Here is a 27,457-nt window from a genome sequence, read left to right as displayed (position 1 = left end):
TGTGTATTTATATATTCTGCAAGGACAGGTATTTTGCGTATAAATGTTTGCATCAATGTGTGTGATCCAGGACGTGTTAGTATGTAAGTAATGTTTTTGTTTGAGATGCTATGGTAAAGACTTCAGGTCCCTCTTAAGGTTTCTCACAAGCTTTGTAAAAATCCCCCCAAAAAACATGTCTAGGGTTAGAGCATATCTGGGCAGTAGATTAATATTCATGACATAGATTCCTGCATTCACACAAACATTTGCTGCCACCTACCACGTGCCAGGTGCTGTGATGGGTATTAGCTTATTAGAGATAAGTTAATAGCAGTAGATGAAATGCTACAGCAGTGTGGAGGAAAAAGCAATGGTGGAGGGAGGCACAATCAAGGAAGGCCACATGGAGGAGGCCGACATTGAGCTGGACCTTGGAGGGGAAATAGAATGTGGATATGCAGAGATGTGACAATGCATTCCTTGTATGCACGGGCAAGCTGCCCACCCCCAGGCTGTTCAAGCTGTCCTGAGGTCATGATCATGCCAACCATCCCTGGGGCACAACTTAATCAGGCTGTGGCTTCCTCCACATTAGGTCTTTAGTGAGAAAATCTTTTTTTTTACCGAATAAGAATGCCTTAACATTGGTCTAGCCTATGGAGATGACACATTGGTTTATGCACAAGGTTCATGAAGGTACTTTCTCCTGAATGTAATATAAGTGATTTAGACAAGGATCCAAACCTGGTGGTGTCTGTGTAATTTTGTGTTAAATACAACTTGAATGAATGAAATGAATGAAAACAGAAGTACCATGTGCTCCAGTAATCCACTTCTGGGTATTGACCAACGAGGAACAAGACCACTTGCAGACGTTTACTGCAGCATGGGTTTACTGCGAGGGCTGGAAGCCACCTGCACCCATCCAGAGGTGGTAAGGAAGATATGGAGTGTGCACAAGGATACTACAGAGCCACAACAAGAGTGAGACCTCGCCATTGTGACAACGTGGCTGGATGCGGAGGGCCTCGCATTTAAGAGACGTCAGTCCAACAGAGAGAGGCGAACACCATGACTTCACTTTTGTGTAGAGTCGAAAAAATCAAAAAATCAAAACAAGCAAGACTCACATATGGAGGACGAGGGCTTGCCAGAGGTGGGGGGGCAAGGGAGCGATGAGATGGGTAAGGAGAGTAGGGCTGTGAGCCTCGGTCATGAGGGCGGCCTGGGCACACAGACACTTTGCGTGCTGACAGGTGGCACAGATTGCCTGAGGGGAGCGTGTGGCTGCGTCTGGACCTGTGGAACCCCTGTGCTATCCTCGGACACTGAAACCACAGGTCACCTGTGCTCCTGGAGCCCCAGCGAGGGGCGGAGAGGGACACATGGGTTTCCAGTGCCTGCAGCTTCTGTTTTCTTTATGCCTGGCTGCCACGTGCCCACTTGGTGTCCCTGTCTCACTCCTGCTGACGCCTGGAGCCCAGCGGTCCCTTAGGCCCTCTCCCCTGTGAAAACCTCCTACAGGGAAAAGATCGACCTCCAGTCATTTAAACCTTAGTGTGAACTTGGGGGCTATTGGCCTTTTGAGTCAAGTTACTAGAGGGGGGAAAAAAAGCAAATGATGTATTAAAAATGAAGGCTTTGCTCCACGGAACAGGAGTTTTGGATAAGGCAGGATCCGTTTCCCTAACGCCAAGCCCCTCTGGCAGCAACATTGTCCAATGATCTGAAGTGCTGCCCACAGCAGAGATGGCAAGTTGTGTTTTAATGTCTCAGTTTTGCTATTTAGGCCCAAAGAGATGAAACTAATTGCGAAATTTAGTTGGTTTTCTCTTTCATTAAAGAAAGGGGGGTTGGTGTTCAGCCAGCTGGGATGCGCGTAGGTCACAGGGAAGCCGCCTGGACGCATCAACGTGTGCTGGGATCTGGGAGGGGGAGTCAGTTTGCTAATGGGGACCGGGACCCAGCAGAGGAGGCAGGGTGCCCTAAGCCCAGGGGCACGTGGCTCATCGGGTTCACGTGAACAAAGGCAGGATTCCTGTCCATGTGCATTTGTGAATGCTGGTGAGCAGGATGGAGGTTGACACACTGATCGCATTAACAGGATCATTGTTGGGGTCATTTGTGTTGAAAGGGGCAAGAATACTGCACTTGGAATGATACTAACTGGGCTCAAGCTTTAATTCTCCCACTTCCTGCTTGTGCGACTTTTAGCAGCTCACCTCGGATGTTCTGAGCCTCATCTTCCCCTGCAGCCCCCCCCCGCCCCCCGCCGACACGCCAGCACCTCCCTCCCTCGCTCGCTCAGCATCATCAGGAAGGTAGAGGACACAGGGTGGCAGAGAGCTGGTGTGGGCCTCCAGTATGGTGACCTCCTGCGGGGAGGCCATTGTCTGTCCTGCGAGTGGAGTTAGTGTGCTAGGAAGGCTTTTCTTTTCCAGAAAGGGAAGTGTTCACAGTTAAGCCACTGGGTGATGAAATCGCTTCCATGCCATTTCCCTCCGTGCCCGGCACTCAGTGCAACCAGACACACTTGGGTGAGTCAGACACCCCTGGGCAGAGCACCGGTGGTCTCGGTAAAATCACAGCAGCAGCAGGGCTGGCCGAACGCTGCTGGGGGAACTGCACGTGTGCGCAAAGCGTCTGGACCAGGTCCCTTCGGCCCCACAGCAGCCCGAGGACTGCTGGTTATTATCTGCATCTTTAAGGTAATGAGAATAAGGTTTGTAGAGCCCATCAAACATACCCTCCTATCGATCCTTCTGGGTGTGCCCTTTGCTGGCTCAGGGAGGAAAAATTCAAAACAAGACCATGGCTCTGCGTCTTGGCTCTTCATCAGAATCTGGATTAAAGACAGATAAACGGGCTCTGCTCCGACCGCTGAGTCAGAATCTCTGGAGTGGCGCCTGGGCCCACATGGTGCCAGCAGGACCGAGGGGCTCTGCTGCAAAAGATGGTGAACGGAGGACACAGGCCACCACGGCGTAGGACAAGGAACAGTCTCATCCTTCCAGGGGAGCCCATGAAGCCTGCCTGGATGGACTGGCCTTGCAGCTGCATTCTGGACGATGATGGATTTGGCCCAGAGATCGGGGTGAATGAGTGTGCGGGCATCCCCAAGGCTCTCACACGGAGCAGCAGGCAGGGCAGGGAGCTGGAGGCAGACAGCGGAGGGACGTCAGCGCCATGAGCAGGGCCCCGGGCGGCAGTCACTGAGTCAGTACAGCCGACCTGGCCGCCGCGTCTGGGGCAGAGCTGTGGGGAGGAGCGGGCAGGAGAACAGGGGGTCGGGGTCTGGTCGAGAGCTGGTCTTCACCGGCAGCCACAAGTCCTCCCCACTCATTGGAATTTAAATAAAAACTTAAAAAAAAAAAAAAAACTGACCACAAAACAAGGAGGAGACCCAGCCGTCCTTGCGTGAGTCGGATGGGGAAGACAGGAGGCCCGAGGCAGCACGGCCGTCTGCGGGGGCAGCCCCCACGTCGCACACCTGCCGACCAGGTGGGGGCTCTTGTCCTGTGGATGGAGCAGGTCCAGCAGGCAGATGAGGCCAGAGGAGCAGGTGTGGCGGCCCCAGCGCGGGCGGGCAGGAGTGGACGGGGGGGGGGGGGGGGCACGGGCAGGGCAGGAGAAGCGTCTGTGACCGCAGTGTCCCCTGCTGCAAGCTGTCGGAGGCTCCCGGGCTGGGCTCCCGGGCTGGGCTCCCGGGCGGACACGCCCACAGGCCATCCCCAGGCCCCGGGAGCTGCGGGGCTGCAGCTGCGCAGGACGCGGCCACGCCAGGCCAGGAGAGGGCGCCCCGAGTCCACCTGGGCAGGTGTGCGGGCCGCGGCTGCCGACAGAGGCAGAACCCAGGGCCACTAGCTCCTTCAGTAGGGAGGGCCAGAAGGACGCCCGGGGATTGGACGGGCAGCACATCACGGACCCAGCCAGAGCTCATTAAAGTGTGGTTTGCTGTAGGCGAGACCGCTGGGTGGGAAACTTCAACGCGTGGTCACAGTTTAGTCCTGCAGTCACTGAAGAGCATCTTCTTAATGTCAGGCTGCGGTGGCGGCCTTAGAAGGTCCCTGGCAGGCCCTCTGTGGTTGAACGCGCTTGACGCACTTGCCCTACAGCAGCTGGGACCACTCTGGGAGGCCACGAGATGGTGCACCAGTGTGCCCAGCTTTCTCCCTGGAGAGCAGCTTCTCAACGAGTTTGGGGGATGATGGGTTGCAGGTGGACCTCATAGGCTGGAGAGGATGCTTCCCAAAGTCTGGACGCATCACAGTTTGCGGGGGAAATGACAGAAAAAAAGCCCTGTTAGGTAACAGTTGAAGACGTGCTCAGTACCTACATCAACTGTGAAGAGGCCCAGGAGCACCTGCAAGAGGCAGGTGTTTGTGCAGAGGCCTGAAGGAGCTGGCTGGGAAACAGCAGCGGCCGTTGCCAGGACAACAGGCCTCCTACTTGTGTACTGGCTCCTCCGCTGTGTGTGCTGGACACTGAGCATATCCAGACAGTGGCCTCAAAGGACCTTTCTGCTCAGGCCCGTGTCTTTCCTGTGTCTCTATGCCTGGCATCCTCCTGGCTTTCCCTTGCCCCTATGGAGCAGGCCCTATCTTGAGGCCCCCGCCCTGGCCATGTACGTTTCCTGAACTGTTCAGGGGTGCTGTTCCCCCAAGCCTTCCCTGAGGGACATCTGCTCAGTGAGTGCTAACCTGACTACTGGCCATGCTAGAGATCAGTTGACACCCCTCTCCACTGCCCTGCATGCCCCTCATCCTATGTGCTGTTCCGCCGTAATGTTTGTCGTCTTCCCACATACTCTATTTTTAATATGTGTTTACTCTTTATCTGTCTCCCCTGAACAGAAGTGTGAACCCCACGAAGATAGCTCTCACTACTTTGCCAAGGAATCCAAAATACCTAAAACAGAGCGTCCACATCATTGGCGGTCAGTAAGTACTTTTTCACTTAATACAATACAGACTACTTAATATCATGACATTCAACTATGTGGAAAATCCAGGCAATAAAACATGTGTACGATATATTTTTATATTTAGAGAAAAAAACATAAGCATTAAAATATCAGAGGTTTATGACCCAAAATGTTAATGGTGCTTATTGTTGGGTGCTAAGATTACAAATGATTTCTGCTTTATTTTTAGAATGCCTAGGGCTTTTTAAATTTTCTTCCAATTTTCCTTTCTCCCTTTTCCTTCTCCATCCTTTTCCATTTGTAATATTTTCCTTGTTTTTTTTTTTTTTTTAACTCAGATATTCAGTTTGTTAATCACAGTCATCAGTTCAGGATAAACTATCCTCATTAGTCTATACATGACTCCTTTTGTTATTTTTATCACTGTTTTCCTCTTTCCTCAAATCACAGCTAAAAGACCTTCCCCTGTACAATGGAGTATTACTCAGCCACAAAAAAGAATGAAATCTTGCCATTTGTGAGGATGTGGATGGAACTAGAGGGTATTGTGCTAAGTGAAATAAGTCATTTAAAGAAAGACAAATACCATATGATTTCACTCATATGTGGAATATGGCGGAAAAAAACAATCTAAGAAAGAAGGAGATAAAGAAAAAGCCAGACTCTGAATTATAAAGAACACACTGAGGTCACCAAAGAGGAGGTGGGGGGCGGGGAGGGAAACAGGTCATGGGGATGAAGGACGCACCTGTTGTGATGAGCATTGGGTGATGTAGGGAAGTGTTGAGTCACTGTATTGTACACCTATCACACTGTATGCTAACTCATTGGAATTTAAATAAAAACTTAAAAAAAAACTGACCACAAAACAAAAAACCAATATCTAATGTATCTAATACACATTTCCTTCTATTTTTCTTTCCAAATGTTCATTTAAATTTTCATGTATTTCTTGAAAAGTATATAGAATTGTTTCCTATATAAACTTTATATTTTCATAAATGGCCTTGGATTTCATGTTTCATTCTGTGTCTTACTCTTTGGTTAATACTTTTGCTTTGAGTCAGTTCCTGTTGCTCTAAGGCTTCCCAGAGTCCCGCCTCTCATTGCGCATGACGTTCTGATCACATACGTATGTGTTTCATGTCCTGTTTGTCAGTTCCCAAGCTAGGGCCATCCAGGCTGCCACTTGCTCCTGGTTGTTGCCAACGATGCTTTAATGGTGCGCCAGTCTCCTGCGCACATGGTCCGAATTAACACCCAGGAGTGGAATTACTGGGATTCAGGCAGAGGCATTCTTACAGTGCAGATGGATGGTGCTTCACCAGGGTTGTACCAGTGAACTCTCCTACCAGCTGTGAATGAATGTTCATTTTCCCCATGTTTTTATCAGCACTTAATGTTATCAAAACTTCTAAGTTCTGCCATTTTGATGGGTAGGAATTTATACCTTGTTTTCTTTAATTAATATTTCTCTGATTGATATTAGACTAGATATGTCTTTATATGCTCTTGGCTACCCAGGTATAAATTTTAAATGTTGATGTAGTCAAACCTATCAGCTCTACCCTGAATGGCTTCTGCTTTTTTGGTGCTGAGATATTCTTTCCCATGTTAAGGTGGCAAAAATATTCTACTCTTTTTTTCAATTATTTTTATGGTTTTGTCTTTCACATTGAGATCTTAAATCCATTCAAAGTTTAATTTTGTACTCGGTTTATAGCAGAGAGGATAGGGAAAATTATTCTATGATTATAAGCCCTGAATTATAACTTAATGTGCCCTAAAGCAATAAAAGTTTATGTCTTGCTCATGCCACATGTCTATATTGTTGGATGGAGGGTCTCTTTTATTTATTGAAGTCTTGTTCTGTTTTTACCAGATTATTTCCTACATATATCATAGATTTTGCTGTAGCTGTTAGTATTTTATTTTCAATATTTTATCTACTTGTTTATTGTGATTGTATAGGAATAGAAATGATTTTGATATGTTGATGTTATATTTGGAGACACTGAAGTGTCCATCTTGTCTGAAGAGTTTTGATTCTATTGGGCTTTTCTGTATAAGTGATCGAATTAACTACAAATAATGGTATTTTGGACTTCCCTTTTGACCTTTATATGTGATGTTATTTAAAATTTTTACCATTAGTTTTCTTGTCCTGATTTTTGGCCAGACCTCCAGGACTCTGTTGAAAAAGTATCACTGATGCAGGCAGACTTCTCCTATTTGTAGTATTAATAGGACCATGACTATAGTTCCTCCCTGTGTGTTGTGTGATGACAATAGAATATAGTGTTTTCTCTGAAAGAGTTTAAGCAAGATTGGGTTGATCTATTCCTGGAAATGGAACTTTTAACAAAACAAATGAATAAAACTATTTGGGCTGGTGTTTGTGGGGAGATTTGTAAACTACTATTTTTAAATTGTTTTAGTGGTTATATAATGATTAAGACTTCCTTTGTTAGTTTCTATTTCATTTATATATTTTTGAGATACTGTATACAGTGAAGTGTACAATCCTAAGTGCATAATCCAGTGAACTTTACAAACATACATGCCCATGTAACCTACGCCTGATGAAGAACTAGAATGTTTCCATCGCCCTAGAAAGTTCTCTATGCTCTTTCTCACTCAGTCTTAATCCTTCCTCAGAGCCAACTGCTGTTCTGATGTATTTCCCTCTAAACTACTTTCCTAGTCATGAAGTTCATATACACAGAAGCAAGAGGATGTACTCTTTTGTGTGGAATAATGGTTTTCAGATTAATCTATGCTATTGTGTGTACTAGTAGATCATTCACTGTCATTTTTCTATAGTATTGTATTGTATGAAGGTACTGTTTGCAGAATAGGCTACCATGCATAAAGAACCTTCTTAAACAAGCTTCTTGTGTGTTTGTGTTTGAATTTATTCCAGAAAAATATGCAGAAGAGGTCATAGGGTAGGTAAATATTGAACTTTGTGAGCAACTTCCATATGGTAGGAGACATATAAGCATTCCAGCTCCTAGTTTGGTGTTGTCAGTCATTAATATGAATATGTTTAGTGGTATTATAGAAATACCTTATATGAATTTTCTCTTCTTGAAAACTAATGATGTTAAGTACTTTTTCCATGTGTTTATTGGCCATTTATGTCTTCTTTTTAAAGATTTTATTTATTTATTTATTCATGAGAGACACGGAGAGAGAGGCAGAGACCCAGGCAGGGGGAGAAGCAGGCTCCCTGCGGGGAGCCTGATGTGGGGCTCGATTCCAGGACCCCGGTATCATGCCCTGAGCTAAAGGCAGATGCTCAACCACTGAGTCCCCCAGGTACCCCTATATATCTTTCTTTATGACTAGTTTAAGTCTTCTGTGTATTTTTAATTGGATAATTTGTCATGTTATTATTGATTTGCAGGAACTTTTTATGTATACTGGGTCAAGTCCTTTGTCAGACATATGTATTACAAATACATATTTTCCCTGTGATCTCATATTTCCATGGAACTGTCACTTTCCCTGGCCTCTGTAAATGGGTTAAGTCCTGGGTCCTGGTTTGTTCTCCGTGAGATGGATCAACATAGAATGGAAGCAGCTTTGGGCAGGGTGTTTGGTGAGAAAGTCTGCACAAACTGCTCTCATTTCTTATGTCCATCAGTGGGTCCTCCCTGTCAGGAACCACTCAGAAATTCTTTCTCAGGCTCTGAGCATTTCTGGGGGCTGCTGCTATGTCTGATTTTCTGGTCTGTGCTTGGGAGAATGGAAGTATAGAAGCCTTCAGGAGCTGGTCAACCTGACTTCCCAGCTTTGCTGGCATCCTGCATCACTTCTATATTAATTTATTACTTTTTTTGAGCACCTACTTGTTTCTTGAATTATATAAGTAAGTCAGAAAAACAATAACAAAAGTCAAAACAAAACTAACAATGGCCCCTGTTCTCATGGAGCATCCACTATAGAGGCAGACAGGCAGTGAGCAGTAGAGGGAATGAGAGGTTACAGACAATGCAGAAGATGTTAGGGGATCAGGGATAATTGCAGTGTTGTGTAGGACAATCGAGAGTATGTTTATGTATGTGGAGAGGGCAGGCATACGTGGTAATAGTAAAAGAGGAAGCCAGTGAAGGTCTCACTGAGAAGGACGTTTGAGCATCGCTGGAGAAGAGGGATGGGACTTAACCATGCAAGCATCTGAGGGAGACTTAGTGAAAAGGCCCCAAGGTCCGAATACTCCTCACGTGTTTGAAAACCAGCACAGAAGTTGGCACAGCCGGAATGAAGCCACAAGAGGGGAGAATCCTAAGGAATGAGGTACAAAGGGAGCAGAGCTTGTAGCACCTTGTAGGGACCTGAGCTTTTGTTGTCTGCGACGTAGGGTTACCACCCTGATCTTATCTCTTGTCTCTTGTGGTCCTGCTGCCTTTCAGGCTGGCCATGCAGACACCAGATCCATAGCCTTGCGTGGGAGCGAAGGGGATACCAGCAGAACATGATTCCCAGAGCCTGCCCCACTTAGGGGAAGCTGGGCCTCCCCCATGCCAGCTGGGTCTGTCTGCTCACTCAGGTTTTCTTCCCGTTTGTGTCTGGCTCTAGGATGCCCAACCTCCCCTTACTTCATGATGCTGGTTCATGGGAAGGAGCTCACAGCTGGGTGGCATCTTGCCCAGAATTTCTGAGTGTGTGTTTATTATCACAGTAAACAGAAAAACAAATGGTACTCAACAACAAACTTTATACAAATCATTCACTATAAAATCAAGATATTCTTAACCTCCACCAGAAAACCTATGAGAAAGAATTTGTATGAGCAAAAAAGATACTTTGCATAGTATTGATTCTTTTTCAGCAGCAATAGTGAGACTCTGCAAATTTATACATGCATAATGTAACTTGAAGCCCACCCCAGGAATTCTGTATGGAAGCTCCCTGGGAAACAAGACCCAGCACCCTAATATTCAGGGATAAGCTCCTAACTTTATGATGTTAGCTAGGAAAATAGCTGAGAAGTCTTTATCCAGTGATCCTGCCACAACCCCTACAGCCAAAGCTCAATAAATCTCTTCTGTTATCATTATATTTTAAAAGCTGCTCATTTTTATTTATTTTTAAAGTTTTTTCAAGTAAGCTCTGTGCCCAACTTGGAGCTTGAACTCACAACCCTGATATCATGAGTCGTGTGCTCCACCAGATGAGCCCCCTGGGTTCTACAATCCCTCCCATCATTGGACTTAAAGGCTTAGATTGAAATCCAAACAAGAGAGGAGGGTCAATAGCAGCCCCTTTCCCTCATGCAATGCATATGCCACGAGAAGTACTTGAAAAGTTGTACATCCTATCTTCCCACTGACTTGCATAGTGAATTTGTTCAACCTAGAGACATAACTATTGAGAATGTGGTTATTATGAGAAGCATAATCACTTAGAATATCATAGAATAGTGACAAAAGCTTTTCTCTAGGTAAACCTAAGGACGAACTATGACCGTGAGGTCCTCAGTGATCACTCAAAGCTAAATTGTGGAAGTTCCTAAAGAGGTACAGTCTTGCTAACACAGACTATCTTCAGATGGAGGTTAAACAAGCTTGTACTCATATGTCTGTTGCTCAGTGTTGCCAAGAGATGAAAATAAAATAGGAAAGTATCTGTGTCCTCAGAAAAGCATCTCTCCCAGGTTGATTAGAAGTATTTTTTTCTTTTCTCCTTTGTGATAGTCAGTCATCATTTATTTCTACATTTGAACCAGCTGTTGGTTTTCAAGAGGGTCAAAATTTGTTTCTTTTTAGGATCAAATTTGTATTGCCTTTTTCCATGAAAGAAATAGAAAAATCCTAGAAATAAAATGAGAGATAATGATTATGTTAGACAAATAAACAATGATTTTACACATGGACTCTTGAAAAAATATACATTTTTACACATGCAATTCGCTCTCAGATCTAAGGAACAGTCCATGTGTCATTTCTATGGCAGCAAAATGGAGAAACTGGATGGCCTTTACCTCCCTCTTGGAAGAGAGCATCAACTTTTTTGCCAATTCTAGGAAACCCATGAGCTATCCCTTTGGGAAAACCTGTATCCATAGACCGTGTGTTTTCATCACACCTTGTAAAAAAATTAATAGGAAAATCCGAATGTGTGATTAATATAATAACAATAAATCACACTCAACACTAAGTGTGAAGTCACTGTTCTGAGTGGGTTGCGTGTACCGATTCATTCAATCTTTGCTATAAATCTGAGAGATGGGGGTACCTTTATTTTCATTTTGTAGAAAACCAATGACTGCTTTAAACAGTTATGAGTAGATACATTGCTGGTATGAAAATAATGGGAGCTTTTAACTGGAGGGTCCCAGTTCAACAGGGTTATGGGAGACTGGAACCGAGTAGACCATCCCCAGAGTGACATCAATTCTAAAAATATGATTCAAATTCTGACTCCACTGTCTGCCCTATCTGCCCACTGTGGGGAAGAAATTTCCCTTTGGATGCTTCTGCTTTTTATCTCCCTTTTAAATGCCATCCTATAAATCCCTTGTCTTCCAAGGACAGGTGTAGTGTGATGATAACAGGTAGGGAACTAGTGGATGCTTGCTCTGGCACCATTCACCAAGGGAGGTTGGAGGTTCCACACAGTTTGAGAATAATTTCATAGATTTTATTTACTTAGAGAGAGAGAGAAAAGGAAAGAGAAATAGGGAGAGAGAGTATGAGCAGGGGGTGGGGAGGGGCAGAGGGAGAGGAAGAAGCAGATTCCTGGCTGAGCAGGGAGCCTGACGATGTGGCCCTGGATCCTAGGACCCTGAGATCATGACCTGAGACACCCAGGTGCCGCAAGAATTTCCAAAAATTCAATTGGAATTTTAAAAGGCAACTCTCCTTCCACGGAGTGATCTGATCTGACTTCCAAGGGTCTGTAGTTACCTCCAATACTCATTGGCAACAAAGAAGTACGTTTTCCTAGTATCATCCTCGTGAACAGCAGCGTTGATTTTCTTTACCCTCTGCGGGAAGCCCAAGGAGAAGTGGATGTCCCTGGGATATCCTTGCAGCATCTGCTCCCCGTTAAATGCCCAATATTTACTACCTGTCAACCAAAGAACCAATAGAAAACTTAGCCTGGAACTCTGGAGGACAGTAGGCAGGCTTCCCTCCAGACTTGCATTCATGAGAGGTGGGTGGAGAGTTTTATTTCCAGGTGGAGAGCCCCAGAGCTGGGCACCTCTCCAGAATGGCTCCCTTCCCCAGCTGCGCAGGGAGTGTGTGGGGGTCCATGTGGTGCTGCAGGGGCAGCCAGGCCACACACACAGGTGAGGAGTAGTTCCTCTCACTGGGCGGCACCTCTCAGCTCTTGTCTGGCCTGGGTTCTTATTTGCGGAGCTCCTCCAGCATGTTGATTCATCTTTACATCATGAAGCTATGGTATCTACATTACTTCATGTCACCATCTCACAAAAAGGCAGTTTAATACATCATGTGTATAGAAATTCCCCTGATTTTCACTGTATATGTGTTAGATCCGTTTCGAGATTCTTGACTTATTTGATCGGCCCAGTTAATTTTCAACCAAAGAACCCGATGAAAAATGTAACTCATAGAAACATTGATCAAAAAAACCCAGAAGCTATACCTTAAAAAAAAAAAAAAAAAAAGACTTGATCTCTGTTAACATCCCCATAAGCAGTGCCAACTGCATTTAACAGTGATTTCCAGAAGTCGGCGATGACAGTGCGTTCTGCTATCTTGTAGGAGGCACTTGTGCATAGGAAGAACCTGATTTAAAAGAAAGGGAAATATCTTGGCTGCAGCAAAGCTGTGGTTGATTTCCAGCATTCCTTCTCCCTGGACACGAGTCTAACACTCACAGAAGGGCCGCATCTGATATTCGGGGTCCTTTACCTACAAGATAGTTCATCTCACAGAAATCATCGATGGAAGCAAGCAAGGATAACGGAGGTGTAAGAGACTGCTCCAACCAGACTCTTCCATTTCAGGGGTTTTCAGAGTGTTTCTAAGACCATGGAGACCAAATGGAAGCCTATAGCAAGCCACCAGCCTTGGGAAGGACCAGAGGGCATATGTACGGGGAAGGGTCCTTCTTGTCAACCCCTTAGCAGACACTGTCCATGCCACATCCCTTGCCCCCACCGTCAAAGTCTCCTGCAGCTTTGGCACACAGTCCCCGTAGACAGCTCTCAGCCACTGAGCTCGCCTGCCTCAGGAGCACACTGAGCCGGGTGTTCCTTCCTGGGCAATAGCCTACATCACCCTAGGCATAGTGTAGACATCTGCTTTGAGCAGTGGTGTTCAGAAAGATCTGATTTGTTCTAACTCACTGATGTTTCTCATCCTAGACATGAGATGTGAAAGGAATTGGAAGACCAATTATTGCTCCACTACTGACAAGTCTCTGTTCTTCAAAAAGGAAAATTCTTTCTGCCTAACTCACATATTTGTATGTATGCTAGTGGTAGGGTGGGGGCCGTACGATGCCTTTTACTCCATGAACTTTCTAGTGAATGAATGACTTATCTGTGATACACATATTTTCATTCCTTTTTAAAAGTAATTTCTACACCCAATGTGGGGCTTAAACTCATGGCCTTGAGATTGAGAGTCACATGTTCTTCCAGCTGAGCCAACGCTTATCTGTGATAAAAACTTTAGTACAATAAATCATTTAATGCAAATGTGCTATTAATTAAAATTACAAATTAAAAATATATTACTAAAGAAACCTATAGAACATTCAACAAAATATCAGAACACCTTAAAAATATAAGTCAGTGTTCATGGTAATTTCTTTTTTTTTTTTAACCTGTTTTTAAAGTAGAATAATTCTCCACAAATTTTGGCTATAGCATCAAATGTTAACTTGCTATCACAGGCTTGTGGTACTTGTGGTTGTCTTGGCTGGATGGGATTTTTGGAATGTACTAAAGCATAAATAAAGGTTCTGAAGTCAAGAGAAGTTGGTAATGATGTAACACAAAAGCACTTAGAATGAAGTCTCTTTTTAAAAGGACACAGTTAGTAGCTCTTTATCGGAAACCCACATAGAGACACTGAATCACTGGTCTAAGGTGCTTTCCTTTGTGCTCTCTCACCATAGAGTGCCGGGGGGCATCAATGTCCTTCTGAGACAGTAGGACATCTCCAAAGTAGATGTATCTGGGGAACATCAAGAACCAATGTCATTATCATGCAACAGTCTAAGGGAATGGCCCACTTCATGTGCTGCAACATGATACAAGTTGGAGTCTTAAAAGATGAACAAAACAAGTTTGCAATTACTGGAATACAGTTTTGAGGAGCCCAAGAAGGAATATAAGTATCAAAACTACAGATGCTTTACTGTTGACTTTGTGCAACTGTGGTGTGTTTTTGGTGGTCTGTCTGCATGGGGTGTATATGTGTGTGTATGTTTAATCAAAGACACGAGAGGGCCTTCATAATTCTAGTTAGGCTAATTAAAGTATGAATCTCTGAGATTGGGCTATATAATTCTTGGATGAAGTCAGCCAACAAAGAAAAATCCCCTTGATCAATAAGTATCAGAACATAAGGTAGGAAGTATTATATTCTGGAGGAATAATAGTATTCTATTAACATTTTATTATTTTTTCCTGCTCATAAATATTATATTATGCCCAGTTGTGCAAATGTAGATAATATAGGAAAGTATCAAGAAAAATTCCTCAAGAACACTTTACCAAAAATAACCATTTTAAAATTTTAGTGTGTAATTATATATTCAACGATATGATTTAAAACATCCTAGCAAAAATAGAGCTACCCTACAACCCAGCAATTGCACTACTGCATATTTGCCCCAAGATACTGACGTAGTGAAATTCCAGGACACCTGCATCCCAATGTTCACAGCAGCAATGTCCACAATAGCCAAACTGTGGAAGGAGCCACAGTGTCCTTCAACAGATGAATGGATAAAGAAGATGTGGTCAATGGAATATTACTCAGCCACCAGAAAGGACGAATACACTCCATTTGCTTCCACGTGGATGAAACTGGAGGGTATTATGCTGAGTGAAGTAAGTCAATTGGAGAAGGACAATCATCATATTGTTTCACTCATATGGGGAATATAAGAGATAGTGAAAGGGACTATAAGGGAAAGGAGGGGAACTGAGTAGGAAAAATTAGAGAGGAAGACAAAGCATGAGAGACTCCTAACTCTGGGAAATGAACAAAGGGTTGCAGAAGGGGAGTTGGGTGGGGGGTTGGGGTAACTGGGTGACAGGCACTTGAGGAGGGCACTTGAGGGAATGAGCACGGGGTGTTATAATATATATTGACAAATTGAATTTAAATCTTAAAAAAATGTAAAAATAAATAAATAAGTAAAACATGGTAGCAGCATTTTTAGAGTAACATATTTTGTTGGTAAAAATTACTTGCAGAAATAATATTCCCTTACATTTTTAAATAAACGGACACAAAGGAGTTACCATTACCTTTCTAAGCAATTATAGTTTTAATAAAAACTTATGTTTATTAAGGTATTTAAGGCTGATCACAACATTGGCTCATTTTACTAAAGCATCCTTTCAGATAAAACTTTGACCCATGAAAGGGAAAAATTGGAGGAATTTGTGGACTCACTTCTGAAATCATTGGTCCATGTTTTTCCTTATCAAAATGAACATCTCCTCCAATGTCTCTTGGTGGGAAAGCATGAGGGAGATGGTTTTGAAATCCACTGAAGGGGGAGTTGTCTCTGTGATCTGTGACAAACAGCAAGGCAAAGGCAAATCCCCATTTCTACATAACTTCCCCAGGAGGTGCGAGGACAGTTACAAGTGGCCCAAAGGCCTTCTTCATCCAAGAGGCCTCCCTTTGGCCCATAAAATCAACAGCCCGTTAGGAACACTCTGTCCTTGGTGCAGCTGAGCAGGTGTGGGAGCAGCGGTGACATTCAGGTGACGTTTAGGATGGTTTTAGGAGACAAGAAGAGCTTACCTCCCCAGACCAAGGAAATCATTATGTCCACTTGACCATCAAAGACCTTGGTGAAGGTCAGGGGAGAGGCGTTACTCCAGAGCTGAAAGACTTTCTCTTTTTTTTTTTTTTTTTTAAAGATTTTATTTATTTATTCATGAGAGACACACTCACGGGGTGGGGGGGCAGAGACACAGGCAGAGGGAGAAGCAGGCTCCATGCAGGGAGCCCGATGTGGGACTCGATCCCAGGACTCCAGGATCAGGCCCTGGGCTGAAGGCAGCACTAAACTGCTGAGCCACCCGGGCTGCCCGACTTTCTCAATGGCACTGTCTACCTCTGCTCTCGGCAAATCTGGTGTGTAATTTTCAATCCTTAAAAATCAAAGAACACAGAGACACATTCCCATGTGTCTCACGGCTCACATGGCTCATGGCTCTGATGGGAAATAGCATCTCTGTCTGCCGCTCAGTCTGCTTACCTGATGTGTGTGGTCCCATTGGCTCCCATCAGTGAGGACGTACTGAGCCACATCGGGCACCCACATCTGGGCTGCTTCATCAGATTCAGGGTGTCCGTGTTGACCTTTCCAGTCACCTTCAGCCCAAAGAACGCCTGCATTTGCTTTAGCTTCTCAGCCACTAAGCTGTCGTTCCTCTGCCTCACAGATTTGTTGGTTCCAGTCTTCAAGTTGTAGTACTTCTGTAGGTAGTTCTGATAAAGAGAAAGATATTGAAACACAGGATGTGAAATCCTTCTTATTTTTTCCTGAAAATCTTTAGGAATTCACTGTGGTGACAGAGAAATTCTTTTGTCTTGAAGATTTAGTACAAAGGAAAAAAATGTGTCTGCAAAGGGAGTGATTTCATAGGCTTACTGTTGGCGTGGTGGCAAAGTCTAGCTTTGTTGGGCGTCGGTGTGAAGGTAGTCAGGACACTCTCTCTACCTCCATCTTCTGAAGGAAAGTCTATAGACAGGTAAGTAGATTTTTTTTTTTTTTTAATGAAGGGGTCTGTTTCAGACAAAGTACTGACCCTAGAATGCATCCCACACTCGCTTGAGCTTCTACTCCTTGACCTTGGAAAAATGAGAATGTAATGCTCCTGTGTTGGTGGCATGTGAAAATCAGCCCTGGACCATCTCCATATCCTGCCCCTGTGTCCCTAAAGTCCATGGGAAGCTAGGGGACCCTATGTCCCAGAGCAGCTGCAGCAGCAGCAGCAGCAGCAGAAGGCTGGACATGCTGAGCTTCATTTTTCTTCTCTGCCCAGGGCGTCCTGCGGCTCTCTCCCTCTTGCTGCTCCAGGGTTTCGGCTGTAGTCTCCCCTTTATGTAGGGTCCTTGCAGCCCCAGAAAAACAAAGGCTATCTGATTCACCTCTGACAAGAGGACTCACATCCTCTTTATTTGCAACATGTGGCCTCAACTTTCAAAAACTGTAATATAAGGTAGATTAATCTTTAATCTTTTTGTCTTCACAATCTTATGATTGTGATCAAACAGGACATCAACAAAAAGATACACCTCATCTTTCACAATTGTCTTCTATTAATTCTGTGATATCTTAAGAAAGACCCTTACTATTTACACTATAATGTACAGCTTACAGAACAGTCCATGGACTTTTATTTTTTTAAGATTTTATTTATTTATTTATTTATTTATTTATTTATTTAAGAGAGAGAGAGAGAGAAAAAATAAGCAGGGCAGAGGGGAAGAGAGAGATGCAAACTCCACCCTGAGCAGGGAGCCCGATGTGGGGCTAGATCCAAAGACCCTGAAATCATGACTTGAGCTGAACCCAAAAGTCAGATGCTCAACCAACTGGGCCACCTAGGCACCTCTCCTTCTGCCTTTAAGCTTCTTGATATAATTTGTTTTTATAGCAATCATGCACTGCTTAAATCACAAATCAGCTTGAAGTGACATTGTTGATGAGAAAGCTGATTACATAGGGTGGATGTTAGCATCTCTAGATTTCAATCCCACTTTGCCTGTTCCTGGGACACAGATGGACAGCTGTGAGGAGGTCCCAGGTAGAGCCGTGTCTGCAAGTCCCTTGGCTGAGTTCCCCTTTCTGCCATCAACTGCTCCTGGGGATGGAGCAGGTTTGGGGCATGTGTGGGACTGGACGATGATTACTTACTCTTTCACATCCTATTTCTCCATTCCGCAGATGAGCGCATAGTACCTTCTATGCCTCAGCCACCAAGCGGGCGAAGGAGAGGTGGGTCAGCAGAGTTTGATGCTGTGGAGATTGGTACAAAGTGCCACGGTTTTGGAGAAGATGGAGACACTGATCTCCCTGGGGGCGCCGGGTGAGCGGGCAGGCGAGGTGTCCCTGTGTTTCCTGACCTTCCTTAGCCTTCATTCCTCCTCCTGGATGTTTGCCAGATCTCCATACCCCACATTGAACTTGTTTGTCTTCTTTTTAGAATGCAATCCTTTAAAAATGTAACCTCCTTCTAATCATTGATGTCAATGGAAACATGATTAGCATCTCTGTTCTAGGCAGGAACGTCTGTGGGCCTCAGGGCTCTAGCCCAGTGGCTTCTCCCTTCTCTCAGGCGCTCAGCCTTCCCTGAGACCATGACTTGGACGGGCAAAGTGGACGGGATATTCATGCTGGGTTCTTCGCTCCTCCCTCTTTGGCAGGTGTCTCTCTCCTTTCCTTCCAAGGCAATTTGATTTCACAGAGTTCCGTGGGCTTTATAAATCTCTACTCTCCAAGCAGTGACCCTGACATTATGGTGGGCCCCATCGATTTCGGGCCCTGCCCCGGCCAGTGATGACGGGAACCTCGCCAAGTCTGTTTAAAGGGAAACTAACTACACCCTTGATATCTCTCAGGGTCTCATCACGCTGCTCTGACTCGGCAGCGATCCTGCCAAGCTGGTCTCCCCTTAACTTTGACGCTTCCTCGTAGCACTTTCCATCAATTGACCCCTGACTACCCGCCCACCTTCCCATGCTGTGTTGGAACAGAATCTGATGTTCCTGTTTGGACCACTGTCCAGCTCTGGTTTTTCTGAATGGGGAGTGGTGCCATCCAGTGGTTCTTGCACGTCCCATGGTCCCCTGGGCCACCCATGCACACTCACCTGAGATCAGAAGCCTCAGCCCCCCTCCGGGGCAACCACACAAGGACAGGGATGCCCAAACTGCCAACCCCACAGAAGATTCCATGGCTGCCATTTCACCTGCCCCGCTACTTCCTCCTCTAGTCAGTGATCTCCAGGTCTGCCACCGGACTCATCAATCTTTTCAAAGGACTTTCTTCTCCTTCTTCCCTGCCACATTCCTGTCCCCTTGAATACTAAAAGAAACTTTCTGGAATCACACTTCCTCTTCACACTATTGCTCTGTCTTTCTTCCCTTCATCACATCTTTCTTTTTCCCCCAAGGAGAGTTTATAGTCGCTCCTGCCATGGCCACGGCTGAAGGTAAGGATGTGATCCATAAGGCTAACCACATGGGGGACACATGAAAGGGATGCTTGTTTCAGGCTCAATTTGCAAAAATATTTGACTATATGATTAGATTCTGTTTTTTCACTCTTATTTTACTTTGGGGAGAATAATTACTTAAAATATCTTAGAGCAGGCATGGATGTTGAGGGGATGCTTCAAGTGAAATGCCTCTACTTCAGGATTGGTATGCCCCACCAAGGTCAGTTCCTTTCAGCCTGGACTCCACACTTCATTTGTTTGCATGCCAGGAATGGCTCCTCTTTGGTGTAATTTATGAAATAATCAGTAAGATGTTCTGGGTTATGGCACCAGTCACAGAGAGTGCAGCCCTCACATGAGCCAAACTTCTCTCTTAAGTATGCTCTTCCCAAAGGAGTTTGAACCTAAATGCTGTGGTGTGGCCGAGCCAGGACGAGTGAGGACCTGACTCCCTTCACCCCCCACCCCTGCACGGGGCTCTGATCTTACTCATGCTGCAATCCAGACTATGACTTGCTTGCTTGTGTGTCTCTAATGTGTGTTGATTTCCTGCCTTCAGATCCTTTATCTGTGAATCAGGTTTAGATTATGAAATAAATTATGTTCTATTTTGCTGAACATGCCTCTGCTTTGGATGAAGAGGAATTTTCACATGATACAAAACCTACACAGTTCCTATGCATTGCATTTTTATTTTTCTAGGTTCCTCATGCCTTGGTCCTCGTTTATTTCAAGGCCAAATAGTTTGACCTGTGGCTTTTCTTTAATTAGTTAACTCTTGGTCAAATGTGCACCAGAGGAAAAGAACAGTATTTGACATGTAGGGCTTCACCCCTTTCACAGAATGAGCTTAAATTTGTCTTTGCAACAACCCTATAGAGCATTTAGGGCAGATAGCATTAGTCTTATTTGATATAAGGGAACTAGCTCCCCACAGGAATTAGGAGACGTGCCTGAGATTGTGCAGCCACCACGTCGTGGGGGACAGTCTGGGGCTCAGGTCTCTGGGCCCCAAAATAGAAAACCAAGCTTTAAGTACACACCAGGGAACATCCAACATCTTGGCTTTTGAATGAGTTGTGGAGGAAACATAGATGGATAGATAGATAGAAGATAGGTCATTATTGAATATGATTTTATCAGTTTTGATACCCATCAGTGGGACTTGGCTGGTTGATCTCTGAACCAGAGAGATTGGTTCCTTTACTGGAGAATAGGGAAAATCAGAATAATATTTCCCAGAAATGTTTTTGGGGTAATTAAGTGGAATCATGTGTTTGTATCAATGCTCGTCCATTGAAATACGTTGCTCAATAAATGCTGATTCTTTCTAGAACTGAAAGAGATCTGCTAGAATATAACTTAATGAAATGCTGTCACATGACAGGGGGGAAAACAGATCCAGAAATGCTCAGTTGTTTTCTTGAAAGAAAATGGCTGGGAAGTGATTGAGGGATGGATGAGATCATTCAAAGTAGATTTCAACTTCTTAAAAGAAATGTGACTCCTGTTTCTTCAGTGAGACAAACAAAAAGTATTTTTAGCTGAATCCACATCATAAACTACGTTTGGAATTATCTCCTCTAAAAACTTGGGAGCCTTGCCCAAGAAACAGCCATGTGGTCAGATGTTCCTGCATCATGATCATCACCACCATAAGTTGAATACAGTTCTAAGAATAATTGCTAAAATGGGGGGTTTAGCAATTGAGTGCTGAGTGGTTGGCTCATGAGTTAAGCATCTGCCTTTGGCTCAGGGTGTGATCCTAGGGTCCTGTGATCGAGTCCCATATTGGACTCCCTGCAGGGAGCCTGTTTCTCCCTCTACTTATGTCTCTGCTTCTCTCTGGGTCTCTCATGAATAAATAAATAAAATCTTTTTAAAAATGACTAAAATGGCACATTTCCAAGAGAGATAAACTGTGGCCCAAGTCACACATCTTGCATAATCAAACTTGTGGTTTTGCTAATGGCAGTGCAATTCCACCCCCTTTAATCTTATTAGGAATGCTTTCTGATACATTTATGAATCAGCTTCAGATATCAACTGATCTATCACTTAGCAAGTCCATGCTCCAGGGAGGACTCTCCCCCAAATAGCTGTGTTTCCTACTGACTTTGCAGGAACCAAGTTTCTATAAATCCTTATTTACCTTTGTGGCAGGTAAACAAATGACCTTCGCTTTTTAAGATGCCTGCCCCTCCACCCCAGCCTTGGAGAGATCGGGTCTATGTCCCCAGGCTCAGTAATCACCTGAGCACAACCGCATAAGCACCTGAGCAAGGGCAGTAGATCTGTAAATAGTCAACACACAGAACCATGAGGGATTGTTTTTTCAAGCCCTTATGTTTTAGAGTGGCTTTTTGTTCTATAGCAATAAACAACCAGAAAATCTCCCTTGATTACATCTTTTGGAGGCTTTGTCATTCCTTCCCCTGCACACATACTAAAATCATGTGCATGTACCAGGTTACTGAAGAAATGGAACAGGCACAGAGCAGAGGGTACTTTGGTGTGCTTCCTAGCTAAGCACCTTCTTTTCCAATTTACATTTTGCTTGCTTAAAAATGGATTTGATGCTGTGATTGAATGATAATTGAAGGAATAAATGAATGAATGTGGTAAATGAATCATGAAAAACATAAGGTCAGGTGTGATATGAACTTTGTGGAGATTTTCATTAAATTGTTTCATATATTGAACAAAATTTCATGCTCTTCATTATAAGTTGACAGATTGAAGGCTTCGAAATGTTATCTCCAAAACAGACATCAAAAGGACCTATTCTTTTCTGGAGTCTAACCAGGTGTCTTCGGATTCCCAACCAGGATGTGCCTGTAATGGCCATGTGCCATCGCTCACGTCATTCCCTTCCTGGGGATGCCTTCCCTCTGCAGACCTGTGGCTTGACAATTCCCACTCTCTACTCTAGGGTCCAACATTCTTTCCTCCTCAGGATTACCAACTCATTTTTGCATTCACTCAGCAATCATTTACTGACCACCTGCTTTATGCCAATCATTGTGTCTTTGAGTAGGTGAGAGTGGCAGATAACGCTAGAGGGTTGCAGCCTGATATGGGATGAATTTGAGGCAGAAGTGAGAGTGGAGTGTGAGAAGTATATTGGGAACCCTAGGGCATGATGTACAACACATCTGGGAGCCCAGAGGGGCATTCCAGAGAATTAGTTCCTAAACTGGGTCCTGAAGTGCAAGGAGGCAGTTGGAGAGCACGGGGGAGAGCCTTTGTGGTTTGTTTAAGCTTCTGCTTATGTTTTTAATCAAGTCCATGAAACTGAACTAGGAGAGGGTTCAGTGTCAGTAAGTAGTACTGAGTGTACTACTACACTCAGTAGTAGTGCTTAGTATTTGCTCAGCACCGGGTAATAGAGTACCATGAAGATGTGGCAGAAAGCGAGAGTTAGCTTCTCCATCTGTTCCTCCAGGTCTCCCCAGCCTGCTTTGCTGCAGTTGCTGGGAGCCCACCGTCTCTGTCAGATTAGCCACCTGGGAGTTAACAATCAGGGTGCTGGGGACTCAGTGGTAACCATTCAGTCACGTGCACCAGCCATTTCCACAGCTGACTGTCAGGAGTCTGCGTGCTGGCTGCACCCAGACAGTGCTTCTGGCAGGAGACACCCCAGAGATTCCCGTCTCTCTGCTGCCTGTCTTGACTGGTACAGGTCAGTGTACTCAGTGTTGCTCCTGCTGGCCCAAGAATGCTGGTCATTATTCTGTCATAAGTACAGAAAAGGAGAAACATCTGGAAGCTCTCCTTGCAGTTTCACAGCAATCTGGGTCTAGTGAAGCATGTAAGGTAAAAATTGGGCCCTTGTAAAATCTTGGTCATTTCGTTTCCCTCGTAATTCCTTTTACTCTATTTTACAAATATATTGGTCTGTCATCTATTGAAAATTTAAGACACTGAATGAAATAAGTCAATTGGAAAAGGACAAACATTATATGGTCTCATTCATTTGGGGAATATAAAAATTAGTGAAACGGAATAAAGGGAAAGGAAAGAAAATGAGTGAAAACATCAGTGAGGGTGACAAAACATGAGAGACACCTAACTCTGGGAAATGAACAAGGGGTAGTGGAAGGGGAAGTGGGCGGGGGGTTGGGGTGACTGGGTGATGGGCACTGAGGGGGGCACTTGGCGGGATGAGCACTGGGTGCTATGCTATATGTTGGCAAATTGAACTCCAATAAAAAAAATAAATTAAAAAAAAATTTAAGACACTGATTCTTTACTGCAGGTGGTGTGAGAAGCCCTGCTTTGGGGCACAAGGTCTAGACATTTCCCTAACCTCTCCTTTCCCTCCTCCTGGGCCACTCCCTCCAGAGGCCTCCTCAATTCTTGCTCTTGGATTTTTCACTTATGTGGTTGTCTCCCTTGGTGGCTTCCACTGACTTCAGTCCTGGATGTTGGGATGGAGCCCCTTCTTGATGATCCCACAGCTCCATGAGCTACCCCCACTATGGCCGCAGCACTTGGTCCCAAGTCAGCCAGACCACTCGCTTCTTTGTCCCCCTGGAGATTGTAAATGCTGGCAGAGCAGAGCCTAGTCCTTTCCCCTAGTCTTGCTCTGCGCGACCTCCCGCATCTCTGTTATGTGAGGAGGTTACCCAGGGAGCGCAGGAGTGAGAAGGTAGAAGTGCCATCCAGCCTCCAGCAGCAGCGGACCGCTCACGCCTCCCTCCACGAGCAGAGCAATCAGGCCTGGTTTCCTTGGGGGATGGTTCACCATGTTAGTACATGTTGCTGATTTCAAAATTACCACAAACTTAGTAGATTAATACATGATTTGTTTTAGTTTATTATTTTAGTTTTCGTGGCACAAGAATCTGGCTATGGCTTATGGGGTTCTTGCATAAAATCCTAAGGCTCTGGCTGGGCTGCAGTCTCATCTGGAGATGGGGAAAATCTACTTCCAAGCTCACTCAGGTTGTATTCACTTAATTTCTTTCCATCTCATTCCCACCATCATATGGCTATTTATTGACAGTTCCAAACTGTTTGCAACCTCAGCAGTCCTGTCCCCCCAAAGCTGGAATCATTCAATCCTTTCCTCTAGGTGAAGGCATACTTCTTACAATTGCCTGAACCAAAATTGACCACAGGTAGGAATCACTAAAACATCCACTTTACCTCCACTGGGAATCTGCACCAACTGATCCCAAACTGGTCTTGTCCTGATGTGGGGTCCAAATCTATCTCCTGCTTGGATTTCCTAGTATTGCTTACCTTGATTGTGCTGCTCAGTATTCCTCCTACCTGCTGAGATCTCCACTGACCCATCCTCAAACCTCATTTGCTTGTCTACATTATGACCAGGCACAGCGTTATACCCCTTTGGATGTGTGTTTTGTCCCCCGGGTTCAATCTCCTCATCAGCATCTGCATCTGAAACACTTTCTTGCTCTAAGAAATTGGCTACACTTATATTGATTCCAAGACTTACCAAATCCCTATCAGAAGTTAATTTTGAGTAGGAGGATATCAGAGACAAGATGGACAATGATGCAGGCATTGAGAGATGACTGGTTTTCTGCAGGTAAAGAGGGTGAGAGCGCTGGGAGGTGGGGAATGTGAGCACCAGCGTTGTGAAGTTGTGAAGACTGAGTTGTGAGTTCCCCCTGTCCACACTGCCACTCTCCAGCTGAAGTGTACTGTGCTCTCTCCACCCATGGCACAGGCAGACTTTAGAGGGTATGGTAACTGAGGGATTGTAGCCTGTGAGCCAAATTACAAGTCAAAGTTGAATGAGATTTTAAGATGAAGTAGGAAGAAGGTGGTGCTGTTATCTGAACTAGGGAAGGAGGAAGAAGTAACACGTCCAGGAAGGGCTCGTATGTTAAGGGAATGATAGAACTGCAGAGTCAGATTTCTCCTGTCTTCAAGAACCTAAAGGAGTCCACTCAATATTGCTGAGCCTAAGGTCTCTAAACACGCACCAAGTGCCATGAGCCCAACACTTCCCTACCAATTATGAGAGCGAGTCAGAATCTATTTTTGTCTCTGTGCTAATTGCCCTGAGCTGTTTTGTCATGCTAAAGTGTGCAGAATCAGGAACACGTTGGAGGTCTGCAGCTATCTCAGAGAACCACAATCTCAGTGAACTTTTGTCCTTTAAAAGCAATGACATTAGCACATAATGGAGACAAATTTAAGCTAGATTGGGGTGATTTATGGTCTGTTGATCCAGCCTCAGGAAGAGCAAGATGTTTGAAGCCACAGAGTTCTGGAGTGAATCTTGGACTGTTTACCATTACTGATCCTGGGAAAGTCTATCCTTCTGAGACAAAGTTCTGCGATAGCTAGGCATTACTATTTACTACAGCTCTTAGGAAGATCTCCTGAATTGCACATATAAAGCACCTTGTATAGGGCCTACATATTGAAACTCTATGTTTTCCTTAGTCCTCAACCAAATAAAGGCATTCATTAGCCTGGAAACATACGAGAAAACATTTCTGGGAGCACTTTCTTTGCCAACATTTCCTTGAGATTGTGCACCCTTTGCACTTTCTTACCTCACATTATTCGAGGTGGAAAACACTGATGTTGCTGTTTCTACATCCGCTCTGTCTACCCCGTTGCTGTTTCTACATCTGCTCTGTCCACCCATACTTGCTGGCGGCAGGATGATGAGATTGGGATTAAGCACTCCCCACCTTCACTGGTCTAAACCAGTCGTGGAGTCCTCTCACCTTCCCATGGTGGTTGGCTCAGTGTGTCCTGTGAACAAAGCTCAATCGGAGGAGAGCACAACTGTATTTGGTGGATAGAGATAATATGCTGAAGAAGGTAAAAACTGCAGCTTCCACACCACCATGAGAACATCCAGCCTCTAGGCTAAAACCATCATTCTGAGTGCAGAGCCTAAACAGCAGAGAGGAAAATCTTGGAAACTGCTGTTAGTCCATGAGCCACCTAACTAATCACTCTACAGCCAAATCATCCTGGGACACTGCTGTCAGATTTCTGCCACTATGTCTGCGCCCACACTGCCGTTGTCGGGAAGGCTCCCAGTGGAGCCCATGAGTTGCTTTTCCAGCCCTGCTTCCTCCAACCTCACTGCTCAGTGCTAAAGCTTTTCAGCAGGTACATTTGCATCTGTGAAATGACATATGTAAAATGATGTTCATTACATTACTGTTTTCAAAATCAAAACAGTATTGGTTACCCTTTGGGGTAAAACAAGACTTCGCAGAGATGCTTATAAATGCATAGACCAGATGGACAGATTCATGGGAATTAGAACTGCTTACTGCTGGGAAATACAGCTGGGTAGTGGGAGGAGAAAAACTTTTGACTAAATCATGTTTTCTTCCTTTGGACTTTGGGCCATTTATATGTACTTCCAACTCAAAAAATCTAATGTAAAGTACTTGCAGAAAAAATTTAAATGTACATATTTTTGTAAGGAAAAATCCTTTGTGGTTATGACTTGTGGTTATGATTGCTAAATATTTCTGACTCCACTCAGGCTCATGACAGGGTAGCATTTGTGTATCTTTGGCATTACATGAGGCAAAGCACATTTTCTTTGGCCAATGACCTGTAGACAGAAGGATGTTTGCTCTATCCCCATGGAGTTTTAGGAGGCAGTGAGAAACATACCAATTACCCTTTCCCTCTGCATGGCAAAGAACACAGCTCAAGGGGTGGCTGTTTCATCTGCTGGGTCTTGAAGTGGGACAACCTGGAGTAGAAATCCCATCAGAACACCATGATGGGCTTTTAGTTTTATCCACAGAGACATGAGAGCTATTTTTTCCAGCCTGAGTGACATTCGTGCCATAGGATTCAGTCCTTCAACAGCCTCTTTAACCTGCAGCCTCTCCATCTACCCTTACCTATTCCCATGACTTCAACACATCCCCCCGTCTCCCACAGCTTCATGTCCTGTGTGCTGGACTCCATCTTCCTTTATCAAATGGCCTGTTGATGACTTCACTTGGTTACCTCACAGGAATTTCTAAATTTGAAGAATGAGATGGTTCTTCCTCGCTCTAAACCATCTCCCATAAAACTACCTTAGAGGCACAGCTACTCCAGCTCACACTGGAAACCCAGCCGTTGTTCTGAACACCTTCCTTGCCCTCCCAATCAGCTGACCACTGAATCTGAATGATGTTAAATCTCAA

At 44.6% G+C, this 27,457-nt stretch overlaps 1 protein-coding gene across 1 annotated transcript; it reads right to left on the bottom strand.

Annotated features, from left to right (window-relative positions):
• Positions 1-10,549: 10,549 nt before the first annotated feature.
• Positions 10,550-17,016, bottom strand: LOC102154292 (interstitial collagenase-like). Its single transcript, XM_038538798.1, is given in 14 exon segments — positions 10,550-10,725; positions 10,896-10,999; positions 11,821-11,983; positions 12,584-12,669; positions 13,715-13,852; positions 14,014-14,083; positions 14,086-14,157; positions 15,520-15,540; positions 15,543-15,641; positions 15,877-15,970; positions 16,172-16,236; positions 16,336-16,395; positions 16,398-16,573; positions 16,991-17,016. Coding segments are annotated over 14 exon segments (1,269 nt in total). The 5' UTR covers positions 17,002-17,016; the 3' UTR covers positions 10,550-10,615.
• Positions 17,017-27,457: the final 10,441 nt, after the last annotated feature.

This window comes from Canis lupus, chromosome 5, assembly GCF_011100685.1.
Source record: "Canis lupus familiaris isolate Mischka breed German Shepherd chromosome 5, alternate assembly UU_Cfam_GSD_1.0, whole genome shotgun sequence".
In the NCBI taxonomy this organism is placed as follows: domain Eukaryota; kingdom Metazoa; phylum Chordata; class Mammalia; order Carnivora; family Canidae; genus Canis; species Canis lupus.
Note: the sequence above shows the minus strand (reverse complement) of the source record. Positions and strands in the feature narration are given on the sequence as shown.